This window comes from Crassostrea angulata, unplaced genomic scaffold (assembly GCF_025612915.1).
Source record: "Crassostrea angulata isolate pt1a10 unplaced genomic scaffold, ASM2561291v2 HiC_scaffold_190, whole genome shotgun sequence".
In the NCBI taxonomy this organism is placed as follows: domain Eukaryota; kingdom Metazoa; phylum Mollusca; class Bivalvia; order Ostreida; family Ostreidae; genus Magallana; species Magallana angulata.
Window position 1 is genome coordinate 1 of NW_026441743.1, and position 24,134 is coordinate 24,134.

Here is a 24,134-nt window from a genome sequence, read left to right on the forward strand (position 1 = left end):
ACACGATCTGACTATAACTCTGAACTTAATTGAGTTGTATTCAGAACAATGTTTTTTTAATGTTTTTGTACATTATTTTTTTGGTATTAGCTGATTATTATATTAACATGATATATGTATACATTTGTTTTAGATATCAACAGAAAAAAAGTTCTTTGTTCTTTTTTGGTAAATAGTATTTTTATTACCGTTTCATTGCATTGACCAAATTGTGTAAGTAAACATTGTATTTTCCAATAGCTTGTGATCGAGGATATTATGGTGCTGAGTGTCAACAGGAATGTGGACACTGCCGTGACTTAACTCAGTGCGTCCACACTAACGGGTCATGCTTAACTGGGTGTGAAGCTGGTTATCATGAACAAAAATGTGTTGCACGTGAGTAGAATCATAATACATTTTAAGAAAATTGTTTTTAAAAAAATCAACTTTGATTACATTTTAGTGGACGATTTAGCAATTATCTATTATACATGTATCTAGTTTATAAATCTAATCTATATGTTATTTATTATATTCAGCTTGCCCATATGGATTGTTTGGACCGGATTGTCTAGAAGAATGTAACGGCAAATGTGATGGTTGTAACGGATTCAATGGTTCTTGTGATTCTGGGTGTAACCCCGGATGGCAGGGATATGAGTGTCTAGATGGTAATTAGCAATCTGTACAAGCTGTGCACAATGTTACTGTTTACTGATTAATTGTCTGTTTTTAGGCATAATATAATGTACCGAAAGTCAAATGATGCAAAATAAATGTGCATTGACAAAAAATTAATTATAGTTTTACAAAGTCGTATTTTTTTAATTCGCTGTCTAAACTCCTTTTTTCTGCATGAAAACTTTTTATTACTGCTTTAAGATTGCACCAAATAAAGTTAGCCGATGTCTAACACCATCAAATTCAGAAGTATTTACTCATAATATAATAATAAACATGATTATTTTCAGTGTATTTTATCAAGTTAAAAAAATACAATAAGTCGCTGCTTGCATCCTACAGTACCCGCAGCGTTATTTTTTACAAGATAAACGATAGGATAGGATTCACGCAAGATATGATAGCATTAACGCACGATAGAACAGTATACACGCACGATATGATAGGATTGATACACGGTAGGAAAGGATAAACGATGTTTGATAAACGTATGATCGCTTTAAACGATATTTACGAACAAACTGATAATGGCAGAATTTGAGAGAGAACACGTACAAATAAAGATTTACGTGGAATTTCTTTTTAGTAACAATTGCCGAGTTGTTAATCATCGCTGCATCATGTATAGAATGTATAAAAATGACCAGTTAATTTTTTTTCAACTAAAATTGTGAGCTTTAATGATCAATAAATTTTCTGTATTGTTAAAATTGTTTTCATTACCGATCACCCTAGCCGATCGCCGCGAATATTTCAGCCCGAGATTAAATCACTCGGAAAATAGCGGGTTTAATTATATAAATCCAACTCTTGTATAAAATAAATATAAAATGTATCATAAGTACATTTCTTTCTGTATAAGAAAATGATGCATTAAAAACGAATTATTACAGTCAAGTTAAATAAATATTTACGCAGATACACATTCTGCGTACGATTTGTTAACAGTGTTTTCATCACCACACACCCTAGCTGATTGCCGAGAACATTTCAGCCTGAAATAAGATATCACACGGAAAATAACGGGTTCAAAATACAACTTGGGTTTTAATTAAATATAAATTATATCATAAATAGTTTTGTTTCTGTAAAATATGATGCATCAAAATTATATTGCATAAAAATTAATGTTTACGCAGGTATACACTCTGCATACGATTTAATATATTCGATATACAGGTAAATATGTTACCTTGTTTCTAAGAACTTCGTTTTTCATTTCAATGTCAACAGATATGATTTACATATGATATTGATTAATTTTGATCTAAAAAATTTAAAAAATAGTATCCTGACGGAATGTTGAATAGGATTTTACAATTCTTGTTCGATAAATATTCGTATACGGCGCACCGAACGAGTTGCAACTTAGTAATAAATTAACTTGCTTATGAAAAGGCACGAAATGATTAACACGAGAGGATAAACGGAAGAATTATTGAAATTAAAATGATAAACCTGATAGGATTAACGCACAATAGGATATGATTAACGCACGATAGAACAGTATACACGCACGATACGATAGGATTGATACACGATACGATAGGATAAGATTGTAAAAAATAACGTTGCGGGTACTGTACTTTGTGTGTCATAGAACACAGATAAATAATGCAACGAAACCGATTTTCAAAAGTATCACCCAATAAGATTTTTGATGTCGCCAAACAAAGAAAAAGTCCAATAGATTTATGTTATTAATCAGTAAATGCATATTTGGACATTTATTTAATCGTCCCAGTATTACACTTGAAAGTGCACAAACAATCTTCCTATTATATATCAATGTTTCTGTTATCAATCAGTTTTAGTTTTGAATCAGTTTGTTTCCTTCTTCAAAATGTTTGTTCTATATAATTCAATTAATAAACAACAAACCTTTTGTATGGTTTCTTATTATGATTACTGTTTTGTTTCAAAAGCTTGCGATAAAGGATCATTTGGTGATGACTGCAGTGAAACATGTGGACACTGTCGTGACATAGACCAGTGTTTCAATATAAATGGGACATGTTTGACTGGATGTACTGCTGGTTATCAGGGGGACTTGTGTAAAACAAGTAAGTAATACGTTCAACCTGATATGAACTTCCAATCGAGCCCATCAATTAGAAAAATAACTAGAATATTATACAATTTACTATGTTATAAATTTTAAGCTGATAAAAAATTGCACATATTTGTTTCATTGAAATTTGGCTAAATATACCTGGAAAGCTACTGCAATGCCCATTATTATACACATACTTAGAATAGCCGTCGTTGAAAAGCGTACACGATTTGAAATAAAATCAGACCAAGCAGCTTTAATTACTGGTTCATTTATTGACCAACTTGTAATTTAGAAGTATGCATTGTATTTTTCCAAAAGCGTGTGGTCGAGGATATTATGGTGCTGAGTGTCAACAAAAATGTGGACACTGCCGTGACTTAACTCAGTGCGTCCACACTAACGGGTCATGTTTAACGGGATGCAAAGCTGGTTATAATGGGGATACATGTAAAACACGTAAGTCGAAAAAGAATTCATTAAAAAAAAAATCAACTTTAATTACATTTAAGTGGATGCATTGGCAATTATTTATTATAAATGTACCTTGCTTTTTATTCATACGTTATATATTACCTTCAGCTTGTCCACACGGATTCTTTGGACCGGATTGTGCTGACAGATGTAACGACACCTGTGATGGTTGTAACAGATTCAATGGTTCTTGTGATTCTGGCTGTAACCCCGGATGGCAGGGATATGAGTGTCTAGATGGTAATTAGCAATCTGTACAAGCTGTGCACAATGTTACTGTTTACTGATTAATTGTCTGTTACTAGGCACAATATATTGTACTGAAAGTAAAATTATGTAAAAAAAAATAGTGTTCATTAACAAAGAAATATAATCATATTTTTTCAACAGTCGTGTTTTGGTGTTTTTGTATATATTGTCTATATACGGTCTATATACTGTCTAAATTATATATTTCGTCAGGAAAACTTTTTATTACTGTCTTTAGATTACGCCAAGTCAATTAAGCTGATGTCTACCTCTATCAAACTCTGAACTATCACCTCCGAAGATAATAATAAACTTAAACATTATCAAATAAAAACAATACAAGAAAATGACTCGCTGCTCACATCTTATTTTGTGTGTAATGATGGTGTGAAACAGATTAATAAATGCAACAAAACCGATTTTCGAAATATAAAAAAAAAAAAATTGTCATCATGTTAGAGTTGTTATCATCCAAGAAAATATTTTGGTTTAGCCCAACGGGAACAGGACTCATATAGTTCATGTATCAATTACCGTAACGAATGCATATTTTATGCATTAAAAAAATCCACTGATGATAATGAAAAAAACATTTATTGAGTGTTATAGACCATTCATTGTAGTGTTAATTTTTACTTTCAAAAAGTAGGTCACTGAACTACTTTTTGAGTAAATGGCCACTGGATATTTTTTTAGAAAATTTAAGGCGAATCACAGTGTTTTTTACAGTGTGATTGCGATTTTCTTATCTGTATTAATAATGCAGATGACTAGACTCTTTTAATAATGTAATAGTTTATGAATGGCAGTGGCACTAAAAAGATACAAAGCATTAAGGTTTCATTTACAATTTTTATAAATATTCCAGTCTGAATTTTCTCTATCAGTTTTCAACTCCCTACCCATTTTTTTTTTCAATTTAAAGGTATATGTGGCGTATTTGGAGTCAACATTTTGACATGAGTTTTAGTAAAAATATACATCATGCTTCTTATAATTAGACGTTTCACAAACTCTAGGCCCGTAAAACATGTTCTTTCTTTAGTTATTTGTCACTAAACTTTGCTACACGTCTGATGAATATTAATGTGATCGGCCATTTGTAACGCCACTGCGCATGAGTGCGGGAAAACCTTGTATTGAAAACACGATGGAAGAACAGTTTGTTTACAAATTTGAATCACGTTTTTCATATCTTAAATTGGATAATTCTTACATCAGATGATACCCGAAGCATTATCATTCGTTATTCATTAATGTAAAACGATATAAATTGCTAATTATGTGTAATATAGATGAAACACCATTTTAGTATCAACGACAGGGTAAAATGGGTGGATACCCCCTCTCCCTGAGGGATGCATGTACTGAGAGTTTATTTATTCTTTATTCTAAATTTCTCTAAACGTAAATCCACTTGTGGTTCATAACTTATGATGGAGCACGTACGAACCTTACAAGCAAAACCCCTACAACTTCATGATAAAAACTTTTTAAACTCAAGTTAAATTCAGTTTTAACTCCTATTCCATCATTCTACACGGTCTCCGATAACAATCTTCATTTTGTTCCTATCCTTACCAGCCTGTCTCTTATTTTTCTCAACCAAACCTGTCAAACTTAAGAGCATGTCTGCGAGAAAACCATGCAAAAGGTGGTGGGAGCAAGGTTCTCTGATCAACTTCATATTTTGTGTGTAACAGTGTGCATCTATATGAATTAATTTGCATCAAAATTTTTAGGTCACCTGAGTCACTCAGGTGACAATTTTTAACAATTTTACATTTTTAACTTCTTCTTGAAAACTACCAGACCAATCGTTACCATTTTTGGTGTGAAGCATCTCTATGGTAAGAAAAATCTAAATTGTGAAATTCATGGCTCTACCACCCCTGGGGGGCCATGGGCGGGGCCAAATATGCAAAAAAGCCAAATTTTCAAAAATCTTCTTCTCTACTCCCATGCATGTGAGGAAAAAACTGGTTGCATGGTTATAATGTCCATGAAGCCCTTAACCTAAATTGTGAAATTCATTACCCCTGGGTCAGGGGTTCAGGCTCTAGGGTAGGGCCAATATTGCCAAATAGTAAAAATGTATTAAATCTTGCATGGTTATGATGTCCATGAGGCCCTCTGTCAAAATTGTGAAATTCATGACCCCTTTGTAAGGTGTTCAGGCTCTAGGTCGGGGCCAATATGGCCATATAGTAAAAATGTTTTAAAACTTAAAAAATCTTCTTCTCTACTCCCACACATGTCAGCAAAAAACTGTATACATGGTTATGATGTCCATGAGGGCATCTACTTAAATTGTGAAATTCATGACCCCTTTTTAAATCTTAAAAAAATCTTCTTTTCTACTCCCACTCATGTGGTCAAAAAATTAAATACATGGGTATGATATCCACAATCTCTTTTACCTAAATTGTGAAATTCATGGCCCCTGGGTCAGGGGTTCAGGACATGAGGGGGGGGGGGCGCAATATGGCAATATTGTGTTAATGCATATAATGTTTAAAAATCTTCTCTATTCTCACACATCAGTATAAAAAAACTGACTAATAATTATGTTTACCAGGAAGTCCTCTACTGCAATTTTGATTTTCATGACCCCTCAAGGATGGGTTTTGACTCTAGGGCAGGGTCATAATGGATGTATAGATGTTAATGCATATAACGTTAAAAAATTATCTCCCACACACCTGAAAGGAAAACTGAATTCATGATTTTGTAGACCAGATCTTTTAGTTTTTCACCAAAATTATAGGTTTCACAGTTCTTTTTGAAATGTGGTCGTCATTACAAATTTAAAATTTTTCTACTCCAGTATAAAACTTAATAAATTAGATGCATATTTGAGACTCGAAGACAAGTTTGTGTATGAGATATATGCTACTCAGGTGACCGTTAAGGCCAATTGGCCTCTTGTTTTTGATGTGGTCAGTCTAAACTAGGTTCTGCAGCTCTGTTACTAAAAATAGCATTTTGTCCCTTTTAAGAATAAAATTGTGCATAATTCACCAAATTATTGTTAAGAATTCTGAGTTAAGTTTAAATATAAATTCATAAAGTCATTTAGAGGTAGCACTTACAAGATACACTAGTGTAAATCATTTCGTGAGAATTCCCAAATATTCTTTCTGTTAAGAGCAGATAGGTCACGAATTTGGCATGTTTCCAACTTTTTGTAAAATTGTAAACATATACATTTTTAAAAAGTCCAAAAGTGGCGCTTTTAATTCACTAAATCTCTTTTTAGTTATATCAGAACATTTATCTTTGCAAAATATCAAAAATATGTCTTTTGACTCTCAATAATATTGCAAATATATTGTCCTAAAGCTGGACATTTTTCTTTTTTAAAAACTGTCCAGAATCTGTAGTTTAGCGTTAGCTTTCCATTGGCACATTTATATTATGGGAAAAACCCGAAATATTCGCGAGCCAAACAATATTTTACTGAACTGAAGGGTTGATTCAACACATTTCAGATTTTTTTTAAATCAATGCCATTAAAACACGAGAAATAATGGGGAAATGGGAATTAACTATTTGTTTCTTATCTTATCTTATATCTATCTATCTAATCTTATATATCTCACTATTAATGAAAGAAAAAGTAAGCAAGCTTACACACCCCCACACCCCATTATTTGCTAATGCTATACATAAAGACAGGCAGAGTACCTATTGGATACACGAATAATTACAGGGGCAAAGCTAAAAATTCAAAGTACTGAAGTACTTAAAGCCGGGCTCTTTTGGTGTGTAATTATATGTATTGTTTACTAAAGATTGACAATCTCTCTCTCTCTCTCTTTCTCTCTCTCTCTCTCTCTCTCTCTCTCTCTCTCTCTCTCTCTCTCTCAAACAAACGAAAACAAACAAACAAAAATAAAAAGCAAACAAACAAAATCACAAGAAAAAACAAAAAGATCAACTCCATGGAAAAAAAATGATTAAACATAATTATATATGTTGAATTTAACAGACGATTTTTTTAAATGTGTGGAACCCATTGCCAGTGAATGTCCATCACATTGAATAATCATACAAAAAGGTAGATTTAGTAATTATTTTTGTCCGAGAGTATAAAGGATTAAACTTTTATTGTTTAAGGGGTGGAGGGACCCAATATCAAACCTGAAAAATCGTTAATAAAAATACAATACATCATAAATTACGCCTAAAATTTGTAAATATCAGCATAATATCAGCGCAATTTAATATAGAGACATATTTTATTAGTATTTCATTTTTTCAATTTTTTTATTACAAGACATTCAGAGATTTAAAAAATTGACTTTTTTATTAGACTGCTTCATAATTCTGTGACCAGGTCTTCTTATGATTGGTTATGATTAAATAACATCCCAAATAACAATCCCGTAAAAACAAGTTATAATGATTGTCTATAATAATATTTGGGATAACTTTTTTATAGTTCATGTTTATATTTATATGCGGTTTTCACAGGTTGAGATCCCCGGGGGAAAGGATTACCTAACATTTTTTTCCTTTACAGCTATATTTTAATTTTAAGAAAAGGTACTGTACAAACTTTAATTTTTCTCCAAGAGTAGATAAACTGCTAATAGAGAGGTAGGGAGTAGAGCCCTTTATTTATTGCAGATGTTCATACTGTGTTACATTCTCAAGAACTAAAAAACAAAACCCTGGTCCCCTCCTCATCATTTCAAGATTCCATGAATATTATAACTTACATGTAGAAAAAAGTCTGATCAATAAAACAAAATATGTAAAAAGAAGGATCGAAGAAAAGAACTATAGCTATCATTAAATTCTTCCATCGGGCGGATCAAAACTTGCAATGATACTGCATACAGGTATAAGTATAAACTTATAATTGATAAAAGTGATTTAATATTGATTTTAAAATTTAAAGCGAATCATATTGTAAAGGTGTGCAATTACTCACTTTTACAATTATTTGTTTGCTTAATAAATTCAAACAGTCAAAATTAATGCTTATAGGAGTCTAACCTTTACACCTGCAGGGTGGTTCGTAGATGTCAGTGAAATATACACGTACAATAATGTGATGTCTATTGCAACATACTCCAATGATAACGATGAAAAATTGCACGAGGCATTCCTAGTGAATTCCGAATGATGTCAACATACCCCATTATAAATCTTTGTAAGAAATCACTTTTCGTTTCTGTGGATTTTTTCGAGTAAAATATGATAATCTGTGAATGAGATTATCTTGGATTTCCCCTTCATCTATTTTAATTGCACTTCTATCACAGGTTTGTATATTTTGATTAAAAGTCGTCCAAATGTAAAGAAAATGGCAGTTTAGACTAGATATAAGTCTCCTTCAAACCTCAATATGTGATACACTGATTAACCCTAACAAGACAGAACAATTTTTATGCAATTAAAATCATTCAATATCATAATATATGTTAACAACACTCAAAGCATTTCTCAATACTTTGCCTGAACTTGAACTTGTATAGCTTTGTCAACATTCTGACTAGTTTACCTTATCTACAGAAGAGCGCAACAGGGGAGACAATTCCAACAGTAGTAATGAAATGCAAATGTAATGAATAAGAATTCTTTGAGAAACAATGATAACAACTAATTATACCCCCGCTCCGAAGGAGAGGGGGTATACTGTTTTACCCTTGTGTGTCTGTCTGTCCGTCCATCCGTCCGTCTGTCTGTCTGTCTCTCCGTCTGTCTGTCCGTCCGTAACAAAAATTTCTGTCGCATTTATCTCAGCAACTATTTATCGCAGATGCTTGAAATTTTAGCACAGTGTTTGTGAAGGCATGCCATATCGTGGGATATATTTTTGTACCAATCGAACGTCATCTTCCTGTTAAATGACGACTTTGTTTATTTTTTGCCAAAATTTTCAAACAAATTTTCGTCAAAGATTTCTCAGCAGCTATTTATCGGAGATGCTTGAAATTTTTACACAGTGTTTGTTAAGGCATGCTTTATCATGGGATATATTTTTGTACCAATCGGACATCATCTTCCTGTTAAATGAGTTCTTTGTTTATTTTAGCCAAAATTTTCAAACAAATTTTCCTCAAAGATTTCTCAGCAGCTATATATCGCAGATGCTTGAAATTTTAACACACTATTTGTTTAGGCATGCCATATTGTGGGATATATTTCTGTACCAATCGGATGCCAGCTTTCTGTTAAATGTCGACTTTGCTTATTTTGCATATTCACATCAGAGCGGGGGTATCACTAGTGAGCATTGGCTCACAGATATCTTGTTTTTTTTTAAATTAAAAGCAAAATAAGTTTTTTTTTCATGTTTTTTTTTTTTTTTACAAATATTGACTTCAGTGGATAAAAATCGCTTGTAAAATAAAATTTGGTTTTACCTCACGGGAGACGATTCTACACCTTTAAAATAAGTCAGAAGGAACACGAGAGAATTGGATATGTCTCAATTATAGTGCTACTGCCAACATACAAAATAATTCTCGCATAATTCTATTAATACTAAAGAATTTGCGATGAAATTTTGAAATTTTGAAACGCATTTAACTAACGGATTCGAAGAGTTTGAGAAATATTTTGACAGCGTGAAAATCTACTCTGATATTTCGCATTTGATTTCATGAAAAAATCAATATAAAAGTATATACCCGTACAAATTTTTTTGAAATTATTTGAGTGCAACATATTTTATTTTCTTGTGCAATTTAACAACCCAAATCCACCTGTTGTGTGTACTTGTTTAGCTATTTTACGTGAAAAACACCCAGTTATAACATGTCTAAAACTCATGGTTTTATAGCATTTTGTATGATTATATTCATCTCAAATCAGTTTCGTATATGATTCAATATTAATTCCTTCATCTAAAAAAGGTTTGTAAATGCAGTCATTATACTACTATACTTTTGATATCAGCTCGATGAAATTGCCGTTTTATAAATAAATAAGAATTCACGTTTATCGATAAATATTTACATTTTCCAGTGTCTTTGTCTGTGATAACACTAAGTATCAATTTTGTAGTATATAACCCATAACCTCAAACGACGCCAAAGTGAGGCGCCAGAGGGGTTTGCTTATTTATATTTAAAAATCTAATCGTTCGATGGCTTAAAATTATATAAATATAAGTAATAAGGAATCATTCTTTGAATATCATGAGGTGATAATTTCGGTCGGGCGTGATCAAATCTATCATAAAGCCCTTCTGGCTTTATTGGATTTGATCAAACCCCGACCGAAATTATCACCTCATAATACTCAAAGAATGATTCCTTATTCCTTAAATATAAACACTACATGTGCAAAGTTTACAATTAATAACATGCATGGACGTACAATTCATCTTCATGTTTCTCATCTTTTCTTTTTTTATACAAGAAACAAATTTCAACGATACTGAAGTCAATGTTTACTCTACAAACGACTATTATTTAATATTTTCATTTTTTAAAATTGATAATCACTTGGCCGATATTTGTATTTAATGAGAGAGAGAGAGAAAGAGAGAGAGAGATAGAGAGATAGATTTATTCATTCATCGTGTAACATCGATAATAAGAAAATTAAATTTAGTCAACATGTAAAAATTAACTTAACCCACGTTCTGTAATGTGGCTATCTTTATAGCTCGCGTGTATCACAGAAGAAAGCATTTTATTGTTTATATTTACATCTTTTTTTGACAAATTAATGAGCTGAATTGATCGTTAAAAGTAAGTAAAAGCCCTAAATTTTTGCTAATGTACACCAGTACCTTAGATGAAAGCTGTAGCCAAAGCGTCAGTCTTATACGGGAATTTGAGTTTGGCATCATCATAATTAGTTCGTGCAATCCTTGATTTTTCTTATGTTGCTGAAGATTTTTACCGATCGATAAACTGCATGGTTAGAACTGGACCGAGTAGATTTCAGTCCTGTCTGTTTCTATACAGCTGTGAATTACAATCAATTTTCGTAAGAATAGAGGGAATCATGCTACGTGGATGTAAATTTAATATTAAAAAATTAATTTAATATTAAAAAATAAAGATGGCATTTTTTGTCAAAATCGCTCAAATCAACTGTCTACATTTTTGTTGTAACTTTTCTTTGAGGCAGTCAAAGCCTATTTTTTTTTCACCGGTAATTTTATAAGAACTAAGTGCCGATAACGTATAAAAGAGAAGACAAATCAGGAAAATAATTTAACACCATGTAACTTCCGAGTTTCAAAAACAGCTACTGATTTTAATCTTGCGTCAGAACTATAGAGATACTTAAGAAGTAATATCAGTAAATATGCGATAAAACTTCCGTGCAAAAGGTTCATCAAAAATAATAAATATTTCTATTTTTGAAAATAAACTTATGTATATTATTTAACAATGCTCCAAAATTGTAGGAACATCGGCATCAAATTTGACCATCTTTATCTATGTTTGTTACATGTTTGCTTAATTGCTTCTTGGCAGCTTCAATAACTTTGATATATTTAAAGTTTGGAGAGATGTTTGATATTTGTTTTCTTTAAATATCCTCTATCTTATGTTCTGGTGAAGGAAGGGGGGGGGGGGGTTATTGCATGTGGATTCATCGGAAGTGTATCTGGATTAGCTGCAGAACTTTAACAATATCTGGACATTCAAAATGTTTTGTTCTCTTTTGTTAAAATTGTAAGAAATCTAGAATTGTAGAAAATCATTTATTAATTCTATTTCAAACAAAGATGATGAAAGGAAGTATAGAAAAAAAAATAATACAAAACAAAATTTGACGTCGTGACGTTTTCGACGAGCTACGTCAAAGTCGTGTTAACATGTCTTACTAAAATTGTCATAAAATGCTTAAACACACAAGATCTTGGATATCCTTGTATATTTGTAATCAGAAAGAGTTGACTAATCGGAATTGACAAAAAAGTGAGTTTGTGAAATTTTGACCTTAAAGGCCCTTTTCTCGTGACGGCAGTCAATTATTATTATTTTTTTTTTTTTTTTTTGTCCACAAGATTTCTCAGAGATGGCTGGATGGATTTTCTTGAACTTTTCAGGACTGACAGAAAATTATCATATCTCCAGGCGTTTTTTTTACTTACAGGGATGATAGACATTTGATAGAAGATGTGTTTAACCGTTTTTATTTTGTCGACCGTCACTACCGGTTCACACAGGAAGAGTTTAAACAAATCAAGTTTTTTAAAAGTTTAACCAGATTTCTCAGAGATGGCTGGATGGATTTTCTTGAAATTTTTAGGACTGATAAAGAACGATAATATCTCCAGGCCTTTTTCATTTTTTCAAAATTCACTTCCTGTCGTCCGTTTCCTATACCGAGACAAAAAGCTATGGACAATGAGATCTCAGAAACGATAAAGCCTCCAAACTTGAAGGGATGATAGAACTATAGTTGTCAATGTGTTTAAACTATTTTGTTTTGTTCGTCGTAACTTCCGGTCGTCACCGGAAGCACTTTAAAAAATTATGTTTAAACACATTATATTTCTTTTACACAAAATTAAAATATAAGTATAAGCAATTTCATATGTCATCTATCACATATTAACAAAAACATTTTACTTCCGGTGAGATATCTCAAATATCTCAGGTACTCTTTTTAAAACAAATATTATTACAGCGAGATCTCAGAAATTGTATGTGACCAAGACACAAAACTTACATTGCTAATAGACATTTGATAGAAGATGTGTTTAACCGCTCTCATTTTGTCAACCGTCACTTCTGGTCCACACCGGAAGAGTTCAAACAATTAAAGTTGTTTAAGAGTTTAACTGTTTTTGTTTGACAATATAAGATATGTTGATAGCCAATAAAGTCCTGTTGTGTAATGGTTAGGAAATACTAACTTTCATTTTCATTGAACACTTCCGTTTGTCCGTTTCCTGTCCCGAGACAAAAAACCTTGTTTCCTAGAGATTTTAAAAACGGTGACGACTTGAACAATCAAACTTTGTGGGATGATAGACCTATGTATGTACATGTGTATACACTATTTTGTTTTGATCGGCGTAATTTCCGGTCGTCACCGTAAGCACTTCAAAAATTTGTTTTTTTTTTCATATTTTATTCATTTTACATAAAATGAAAATATCAGTATACAATCTTACATATGTCATCTATATAATGTTAAATTAGCAAATAAAGTTTACTTCCGGTGAGATATCTCAAATGTTTCTATGTAGCTTTTCTTTTTACAAATTTGATATCCGCGAGATTTTTGTCACTGTAAGCGAATTAGACACGAAACTTTCATGATTGATAGAAATTTGATTGGGGACGTGTTTAACGGGTTTAATTTTGTCAACTCTCACTTCCGGTTTTTACCGGATGGGTTCAAATAAATCATGTTTTTAACAAGTTAACTGACTTTCTTGGGTGTTTCATCTAGCTTGACAAACAGTGATGTACGCTGAGCAAATGTATAGGAAATACCAGCTTTTGTATTTATTAATCACTTCCGTTTGTTCGTTTCCGGTCCCGACACAAAAATATTGTTTCAAAGAGATCTTAGATTTGGCAGAGACGTAAACAACCAAACTTTGAGGAAAGATTAACTTATGATTGTACAAATGGTTAACATTTTTGTTTAGTTCGGCGTTACTTCCGGTCGTCACAGAGAGTACTTCAAAAATTTATTTCTTTTTCATTCTCGTTGTTTTACATGTAAGTAACGTCCGTATATATCATTCACAATAATTATCATATCCACTTTTTTCTCTGTTACAGAAGCAATATCTTACAGTTAAATTGATACATGTATTTCAAAACGGAAGACCTTTTTGTTGCTTTTGCAACAAGAGTCTAGTTTCAAATATAATTTTTATATATCATAAAAAAAGTTTAAACTTTGGTTTGTTTAGAGCATTTCAAATTTTCTTTCAACAGCTTGCGATAAAGGATCATTTGGAGATAACTGCAGTGAAACCTGTGGACACTGTCGTGACGTAGACAAGTGTCTCAATATCAATGGAACATGTGTGACTGGATGTGATGATGGTTATCACGGGGACTTGTGTAAAATACGTGAGTAATAACTTCCAACAAGGTATGAATGTCAGAGCTAACCCTATCAACCCTTAATCAAAATGTATGATGACTATTTAAAAAAAAAACTCATTACAAAATAATTTAAACTTTTTAATTTTGGATCAGAAGTATTAAACTATCCGATTTTGATATTACTTATATCAATAAACATTTCATATGAAATTGTTGTGATGTGTCTCCTTCAATCATCTTTAAGCTGGCTTTAGTGCCATTTTCAGTTAAATGAATGCAAAACATTGGTCCTGTATACATTTGTGGCTCATAATTTCTATGATAAATGCAGCTTGTCCACACGGATTCTTTGGACCGCATTGTGATGACAGATGTAACGACACCTGTGATGGTTGTAACAGATTCAATGGTTCTTGTGATTCTGGCTGTAACCCCGGATGGCAGGGATTAGAGTGTCAAGATGGTAATTTAGAAATTAAAGACATACTGTAGGAATGTAAACAATGTTCTTTTTAGCTCACTAGCCTTTGTCGACTAAAAGCGGATTTATAAAAACGTGAAGCATAAAGAAAAAGTGCAGAAATGCTCAAAACTTTGTTAAATCATTTAAGAATTTTCTCGCCATGTCTGCTTTATTTTGTTATGAAATTAAAGAACTGCGAACGATAGCATTGTCTAGCCGCCTAACTAAAAGTCATTTTTTGAAAGTTGTCTAATCAAAGTTATTTTTTATGATAATGTAAACATTTATGTATATTTTCATTAAATATAAATGATTTGGTCAAAGAAAGAGAGATAACTTTGTTTTTTTGGTTAAAATAGCTCATTTCATAATAGAAAATAACGAAAAACGGAAATGTTTTTTAAAACATCCCCCCCCCCCCCGTGAAACAAAAAATTCCTTTTGAGGGGATTTAGTATCTGTTATTTAGCATATTTTTACCAAAGGGTTTGTTGTTTCACGGGGGGGGGGGGGGGGGGGGGACATATGTCTACAGACCGAAATGCATTCCAAAAAAAGAAATTTGCTTTGTAAATTTTCGAAAACTAATTAACAGATATGAATTAAAATGAAATCTTACATTAATATATATCGTATATATGGTATAACTAAGTTATTATGCACATATTGGCCGCTAAAAAATCGTCACTCATAGAGACCGATTTCAATGAAATTTTTTTAAGACCCCGCGTTAGCAAAACTTTTGTTTAAAGATAATTAATTTGATTACAAATTTTATTTTGATATAAATTGATTAGGATTTGATTATACTTTTTAGTAGAAAACTAAGTTTTTGAATATCTGACAGAAATTCCAAAATATATGGATGTATAATGTAGGCGGGAAGCGGGCGTTAGCGTTCGCAGGTCTTTACAAACTATTTGATTAAACTTTAATACTAATATTTTTTAAATAAAATTAATATAATTAAAAAGAATATTTGACTAAACAATATATCTGCTTTTCTAAATGACATTTTTTTTCTGTTTCACCAGCTTGTATTAAAGGATCATTTGGTGATAACTGCAGCGAAACCTGTGGACACTGTCGTGATGTAGAGAACTGTTTAAATATTAACGGAACATGTTTGACTAGATGTGCTGCTGGTTATCAGGGGGAATTGTGTAAAACACGTGCGTTTATAAGTTGAGCGTTTATGAGATATGATCAAACCTCTCTATCCACTTTTCTAAATAAGACACTAAACTTCAAAAATGTCAAAATCACAATTATTATCCTACATTTTTGCAGAAAATTGTAAATTTGTATAAAAATTATTCCGTAATATGATTTTCATTACTTATATCTATCAAATATCGTGAGATTGTGCAATTATTTGTATTTTAAAGATGGCATCGTCTAAGGCAATGACAAAAATCTATTATTGTATCAATAACTTGATCCAAAGGCCCGAATCATCTGTCGTTGCAAGACGCGGATCACCGTGATCCGGCTTGTTGGGGTTCAATAATACGGCGATGATAACTTTATTATGTACTATTTTATTTGAACTAAACATTTGTGAATGAATTTATTTCAAATTTCACGTTAAGTCATACAACTTTTTTTCAAATCTTTTTGTATCTACGTCTTATATTTGAGATATAGATAACATAAAATGAAGCATATTTATAAACCATTTATTTCTTATGGATTAAATTATAATTTAACGAAAATAAAATTATTCATAGAATGTGACAGAGGATCCTTTGGAATTGACTGCAATGAAACATGTGGGTACTGTCATGAGGCAAACCACTGCTTTCATACTAATGGAACATGCCTATCCGGATGTATTGCTGGCTTTCAAGGGGACTTGTGTAAAATAAGTAAGTAACAATCGTTTAAAGCTAATCAGCGTATATGATTTAAGAATTCCCATCTTTTATATTCACTCAGAGTATTATTCATCTCGTCGTCAGCTTGCCAGCGTGGTTTTTTTGGAGCAAACTGCACTATGAAATGTGTCGACACGTGTGATGATTGTAATGATGTCAATGGTGTGTGTGATCAAGGGTGTCTACCAGGCTTCACGGGATATGTTTGCCAAGAAGGTAAATTATCTAAATCGACGTTGATTTACTTCTTTTCTCTCAAGGACAGACTGTCTCCTTATCATTTGCAAACGCAGTATAGACGATTTATTATTGAAAAAGAAATCACAGACATAGTCTTTAACTGCAAAGTTTAATATTAACATACTTTGTACATTTTGATAAAATTATTTAATCTTAGAAAGTAATTTTCAAATATACAAAATATAGCAAGTGCGTGAAACAGATTGAATTTTCAAAGGTTTTCATATGCTGTCTGTTTGAAATGTATTTGTAACAAAATCTGTTGTCACTTCTTTTAACTTTTAAAGTACTGCACATTTTATTATCTTTTGTCTGATTTGGTCTTAGAACGACAAAATGTCATTTACTGTTACATTTGAGGTCCGCGCATCAAAAGGATAGAGTGATTAAATCGGTGAAGATATGCGTTAAAAAAGAAAGTTGCTTATTGTGTAATTTGTCGTAATAAGACAAACATCTGGAATTCGTGTTAAAGAAAACTGTATGCATTGTGATCTCATCTGTTTTTAGCTCACCTGAACCGAAGGTTCAAGTGAGCTTTTCTGATCACCCGTTGTCCGTCGTCCGTCCGTCCGTCCGTCCGTCTGTCTGTCTGTCCGTCCGTCTGTAAACTTTTCACATTTTTGACTTCACAGGGCGAAAAACCATCTTTAAGCAAGTCCTTAAAGGTGGCTTAAAGGTGACTTAAAGGAGCTTAAAGGCTATACAACCTTTAAGCCGCCTTTAAGTCACCTTTAAGCAAGTGCTTATAGGTCCTTAATGTCCAAACTTCTTTAAGCTACCTTTAAGCCACCTTTAAGCATCTTTAAGTGGCATTTACGCTCTCTTTACGCTGCCTTTACACTGTCTTTAAGTGGCCTTTAAGTCAATATTGATCAAGCTGAACAATAAAAACATATATTAAATGCAAAAACTCTTTTATAGAGATGGGAGTGGGTCATCCGAGTGATAATATAATTTCCAAGGAAGGGGGGGGGTGTTCCAGGCGGTTTTAATCGTCGCTCCATTAAACACAGATCGCTATCATCAGCACCGCTCTGATGGACACAGATTGCCGTTATAAAATTCTTTACAATTTTTGGGGGGTTTCAAAATTTTTGTAGGTATGAGCGCAGTCTCTGTATCTTAATATGTGCATAAAACTAATTAAAGTATGTTTGTTTCCTATTATAAATTAATCGGTGAAAAAAATCTCTCTCTCTCTCTCTCTCTCTCTCTCTCTCTCTCTCTCTCTCTCTCTCTCTCTCTCTCTCTCTCTCTCTCAGTTCATCCGGTTATTAAACAAAATAAAGATAATGAACCAAAAATGCATGATTTAATTTGTTAATCGGTTTAAGGTTTGTATTTTTTTTTTCAATTTTCATTATTTCTAACTCTAGATCTGCTAGATACATGTTAAAGATGAAAAGACTCTCAACTGCCTTTGTTATATCGGGCAGGATATTACTGCTTTGTCTAGACATAGTTTTGTTCGTTTGTGTATATCTAATTAGAGTCTATTGTTTGTCCAACTTAAGAAAACCCCTGGAACTAACACAGAATATACAAGATATACACAGCAGTTGTGTCGTGTGCCCAGGTGCATGTTTGTGTATATCTAATTAAAGTCTATTGTTTGTCAAACTTAAGAAAACCCCTGGAACTAACACAGAATATACAAGATATACACAACAGGTGTGTCGTGTGCCTGGTGCACGTCAGGGTTTCTAAAGGCGTTGAATCTTAGTATGTACGAGTATACGATAAGTCTAGTGAATAAAAGTTAATTTACATTTGTAATTCATTTTCAAAGTATTATTTCCTAGCTCTGGGTTTCAAAGATGTTACGTCTACAAATTAACGATACATGTATGTAAGAGTAAAATCTTGAGGCTAATTAATTAATATACCGGTGATCATAAATAGGGGTTGATTATTTAAATATATGTATAAGGGTAAATATGTCAAATATACCCGGCCTGGCACATCATACAATTGTATGTACAAGTCATTTGCAATTGCCACATGCAGTAAATACGTCACCGGTAATTGGTAATTTTGTTTGTTATAGAATTGATAGTTTAAAAATCATGTACATGTACATACAATTACATGTAAATATTTAAACATATTGGAACGGCGCCGCGATCATGAAAACCGGGAAATTGCGGGAAATTGAACAAATACCCTAATAGTATCAATGCATTTAATAAAAGAAATGATTTCATTTTCTTTCTTACATTTTTATAGCTATTAATTAGATGAACGTATATCTACTCGGTTTAAATTTATTAACTAAGAAAGCCTATCGTCTCAAGCCACGGGTTTTGTGTCCATTCTATTTGTGGATATAGAATGGACACAAAACCCGTGGCTTGAGACGATGACTATAGTGAACCTGACGGTTTCCATTTAGGTATAATATATTTTTGTTCACTGAAGACCAAGTTGCGTATTTCATTCTAAATACATGCATGCATGTAATTTATAAATTAGATATAAGTGATTGTTACAAACTGAATGGTTTGTCAAAATCTTTTCAAGTAAACACATTCAATACAGTGATTCAATATCCACTGATATATCGGATATAAAAACGTGCATATTTATGTAAGTTGCCGTGGCGCAGAGGATGTGTGGTGATGCTAGTAAACTAAGGGTCCTGGGTTCAATTCTCGCCGTGGCCGGTTTTTTTTTGTGTTTTTTTTTTTTCATTTTTCTTTCTAGAACAAAAACCGTTTTAATACCTTTTCTTTCATAAAGTTAATACATTTTGCTGGAAATTAAGCACAATATTGAATTAATTTTTTTTTAATGGCTTAAAGGTGGCTTAAAGGTAGCTTAAAGGTGGCTTAAAGGTGGCTTAAAGAAGTTTGGACATTAAGGACCTATAAGTTGTCCTTAAAGGTGGCTTAAAGGTGGCTTAAAGATGGTCTTTAAGCTGCCTTTAAGCCACCTTTAAGCAATACTTATAGCTTAAAGGTAGCTTAAAGGTGGCTTAAAGATCGTCTTTAAGCTACCTTTAAACACCTTTAAGCTATCTTTAAGGAGGACTTAAAGATGGTCATTCATCCTGTGCTTCTTCTCAAAAACCTCTGGGCCAAATTTAACCAAACTTGGTACAAAGCATCCTTATGAAAAGGGGATTCTAAATTGTTAAAATAAAGGGTACAACCCTTTTTAAAGGGGAGATAATTACGAAACAGTGAAAATAGGGTGCATGTCTTTAAAAATCTTCTTCTCAAGAACCACTGCACCAGAAATGCCAAAATTTACACAAAAGCTTGTATATATAGTGAAGATTCTAAATTGTAAAAATCGTGACCCCCGGACAAAAACTGGGGCCCCAGGCAGGGTTCAAAATTTAACATGGAAATACATAGGAAAAATGTTTAAAAATCTTCTTCTCACGACCCACTGCACCAGAAATGCCAACATTTACACAAAAGCTTGTATATATTATAATAGTGAAGATTCTGAATTATAAAAATCGTGACTCCCGGACCAAAACGGGGGCCAGAGGCGGGGTTCAAAGTTTAACATTGAAATACATTGGACAAACGTTTAAAAATCGTCTTCTCAAGAACCACTGCACCAGAAATGCCAACATTTACACAAAAGCTTGTATATATAGTGAAGATTCTAAATTGTAAAAATCGTGACCCCCGGACCAAAACCGGGGCCCCAGGCGGTCCAGGCTACAACTTAAACATAGAAATATGTAGGAAAATTGTTTAAAAATCTTCATATCAAGAACCACTGCACCAGAAATTCCAATATTTATACAAAAGCTTGTATGTATAGTGAAGATTCAAAATTATAAAAATCATGACCCCCGTACTAAATCTGGGGCTCCAGGCAGGGTTCAAAGATTAACATAGAAATAAATAGGATAAACGTTTTAAAATCATCTCCTCAAGAACCACTGCACCAGAAATGCCAAAATTTATACATAAGCTTGTATGTATAGTGAAGATTCAAAATTGTTAAAATTGTGACCCCCGGACCAAAACCGGGCCCCCAGGCGGGGTTCAAAGTTTAACATATATAAAAAAAAATGTTTAAAAATCTTCTTCTTAAGAACTACAATGCAACAGTTTGGGATATCACTATGCATACATTGGCAATTGTAGATTCTAAATTGTTAAAATCATGACCTTCGGACTTTTACTGGGGCATCAAGAGGGGTTCAAAATTTAACATAGAAATATATAGGAAACATGATTAAAAAAATCTTTTCGAGAACTACAATGTCATACTTTGTGAGATTACTTTACTTGGATCCTCAAATAGTGAAAACTTTAAAATATAGAAGCGATCTAATACTGGGGCCCCAGGAGAAGGGGTTCAATGTTTCACAAAGAAAGATAGGAGGGAACATGTTTAAAAATCTTATGGAGGAGAACTACAATGCTTAAATTTGTGAGATTACTATGCAAGCATTCTCAAATTGTAAAGTTTCTTAATTGTGGAAGCCGTGACCCCCAGACTAATATTGGGGCCCAAGAAGGGGTTCAAAATTAACATAGAAATATATAGGGAACATGTTTAAAAATCTTCTTCTCAAGAACTACAGTGCAACAGTTTGTGAGATTACTATGCAAGAATCATTGGCTATTGTAGATTCTAAATTGGTAAAATCGTGACCCCCGGACTAATACTGAGGCCCCAAGACCCCCAGACCAATACTGAGGCCCCAGATGGGGTTCAAAGTTTAAGATAGAAATATATATGGAGTTTGTTTAAAAATTTTCTTCTTGAGAACTACAATGCTACAGTTTGTGAGATTACAATGCAAGGATCCTCAAACAGTGTAGTTGTTAAAGCCAATCATAAACCCCGGACCAATACTGGGGCCCCAGAAAGGGTTTCAAAGTTTAAAATAGAAATAACATATGCTATGAAATAGAATGTTACAAGGAACTGTTGTTCAGGTGAGCGATGTGGCCCATGGGCCTCTTGTTGTATTTAGTCTGCCCGTATGGATTGTTCGGACAAGATTGTACAGGTGAATGTAACGACACCTGTACGGGCTGCAACAATGTGAATGGATTGTGTGACAGAGGATGTCATCCAGGCTGGAGGGGAAACTACTGTGATATAGGTAGATTAGCTCATTAATCATAATTTTCCGTTGTTGGTATATTTACTATATAATTATTGCATATTCTTTAGATTTAAAGTTTGTTTTATGACAATTGGTTAGTCAATACTATATGAATTTCAATTCATACTAAAGGCTGTAGAAATAAACGTAAAACAGACATGCGGAATATTACTTATAAAATTAGTTGTACTTATTCTCTCGGTTTTAAAATTTGTTCATCTATAAATTCCACATAGACTCCTGATACTATTTTTTTTATCACTGATTTCGGATTCTGAACAACTATAGAACGCATCAATTGCCATCCATAAAACTAAATACAGGGGTGCAGTTAGAATCATTAATGAGAAATTTACGCCAACTTGTTTAAAAAGCGATCTTGGCAAATGTCTTAAAGGCTTGACTTATACTTTTTAAATTTTTGTGTCATAAACATTGCTTTCAAACTTTATTTTTCTACAATGCTTATGCTTTTTTTTATTTATTTTATTTTCAAGTGTCGGATACTAAACATTATATAGTACGGTTATCTTTTTACCATAACTTGCAGTGCTTGTTTAAACTGCGTACACCATAGACGAAATTCATAATTCTTTCTCAAAACTTACCAAAAAAAAACCTGAATAGCAAACCCAAACTCGCATTTATATCCAAAAGCTTGTGACAACGGATTGTATGGTGCTGACTGTAGCGAAACATGTGGTCGGTGCCGTAATGGGAGCCAGTGCGTTCATACCAACGGGACATGCTTGACTGGATGTGATGCTGGTTATGAAGGCGATGTGTGTAAAACACGTACGTACATCTACATGAAAATATATAAACACATAAATTAATCATTTCAATAGATAGATAGATAGATAGATAGATAGATAGATAGATAGATAGATAGATAGATAGATAAAGGAATTTTAGTTGGTTACTCCTTATCTGGAACAATTTATCTGAAAGTGCTGTGCATGAAATGTGTGGGATGAGTTTTGTATTCTTGTGAAGCCTTGCTAAACTCCTATCTTCTTCCATTCGATTAAATCTGACTTTCAGTTTTCCAATATGGTACCGGGAATAGATGGTGTGCAGAAACATAAACCATTTTTCATGCGTATGCAGTATAACATTAGGGGTTCCATTTTTAATTTCTCCACTGGGAAAAAAAATATTCATAAAATCAACCATTGAGATATACCTCACATATTAAATGTCAGAATTTCAACCAACGTTCTACAGTACAGATTAAACACAACATAACAGAAAACATTCGAAACATTCGTCGGCTTTCACATTGTTTACTTTGTGTCCGCTTCAGGTCTTTTACGACGGCCTCAGTGCACACCCTGCATAAACACCTAGATGACGCAGAGCGGATACATTAAGGGGTGGGGGCAAGTTTTTCTTCTTCTTTTTTTTAGATCTGGGACAGGAAAACCACTTTTGAGAAATTGTAAGAAATGAAAAATATTTTTGGGAAAATATTTTTCATTTATAGGAACACAATGATAGATTTTTATTCTGAAAAAAAATATATAAATTGTCATTGGTTTACTTTATTGATAGCAAGGATGTAAGAGGTAATATGGATTTTGACTACAGTTCAAGATCCTACTGTCTTGTAACCAAATATATTTCAGATTTAAATCAAGTAGACTAGGTATGTTTTGTCTTGCGTGATTAAAAACTATAACAAGCATATCTTTCTATGTCATACAGCCTGTCCGTATGGATTGTTCGGAGACGATTGCACTGGTGTATGTAACGAAAACTGTACGGGCTGCAACAATGTGAATGGTGTGTGTGACAGAGGATGTAATCCAGGCTGGATGGGAGACTATTGTGATATAGGTAGGTTAGCTTGCATTGAATGTGTCTCTGTTGTTGATATGATACACCTTTATTCATATTTTATATCCATAGAAGCTATATTTTTTTGACAATATACCTTTTTTCAGTTATAAGTGACTTCAAATCATTGATGCAGGATAGAACTTCGAAAGAATTGTTAATACTCGAAACAGGTTTAATAAATGTTATGTTTTGA

General features: G+C 32.8%; 1 protein-coding gene across 1 annotated transcript; it reads left to right on the forward strand.

Moving 5' to 3' along the window:
* Positions 1-240: 240 nt before the first annotated feature.
* On the forward strand, positions 241-24,134 carry LOC128169722 (multiple epidermal growth factor-like domains protein 10; the record flags this gene model as incomplete). The annotated part of the gene is given in 14 exon segments (XM_052835813.1): positions 241-378; positions 522-653; positions 2,589-2,726; positions 3,038-3,175; positions 3,299-3,430; positions 14,320-14,457; positions 14,765-14,896; positions 15,931-16,068; positions 16,627-16,764; positions 16,858-16,989; positions 21,965-22,096; positions 22,757-22,894; positions 23,807-24,015; positions 24,018-24,134. Coding segments are annotated over 14 exon segments (1,952 nt in total), but the record flags the coding sequence as incomplete, so codon positions are not given.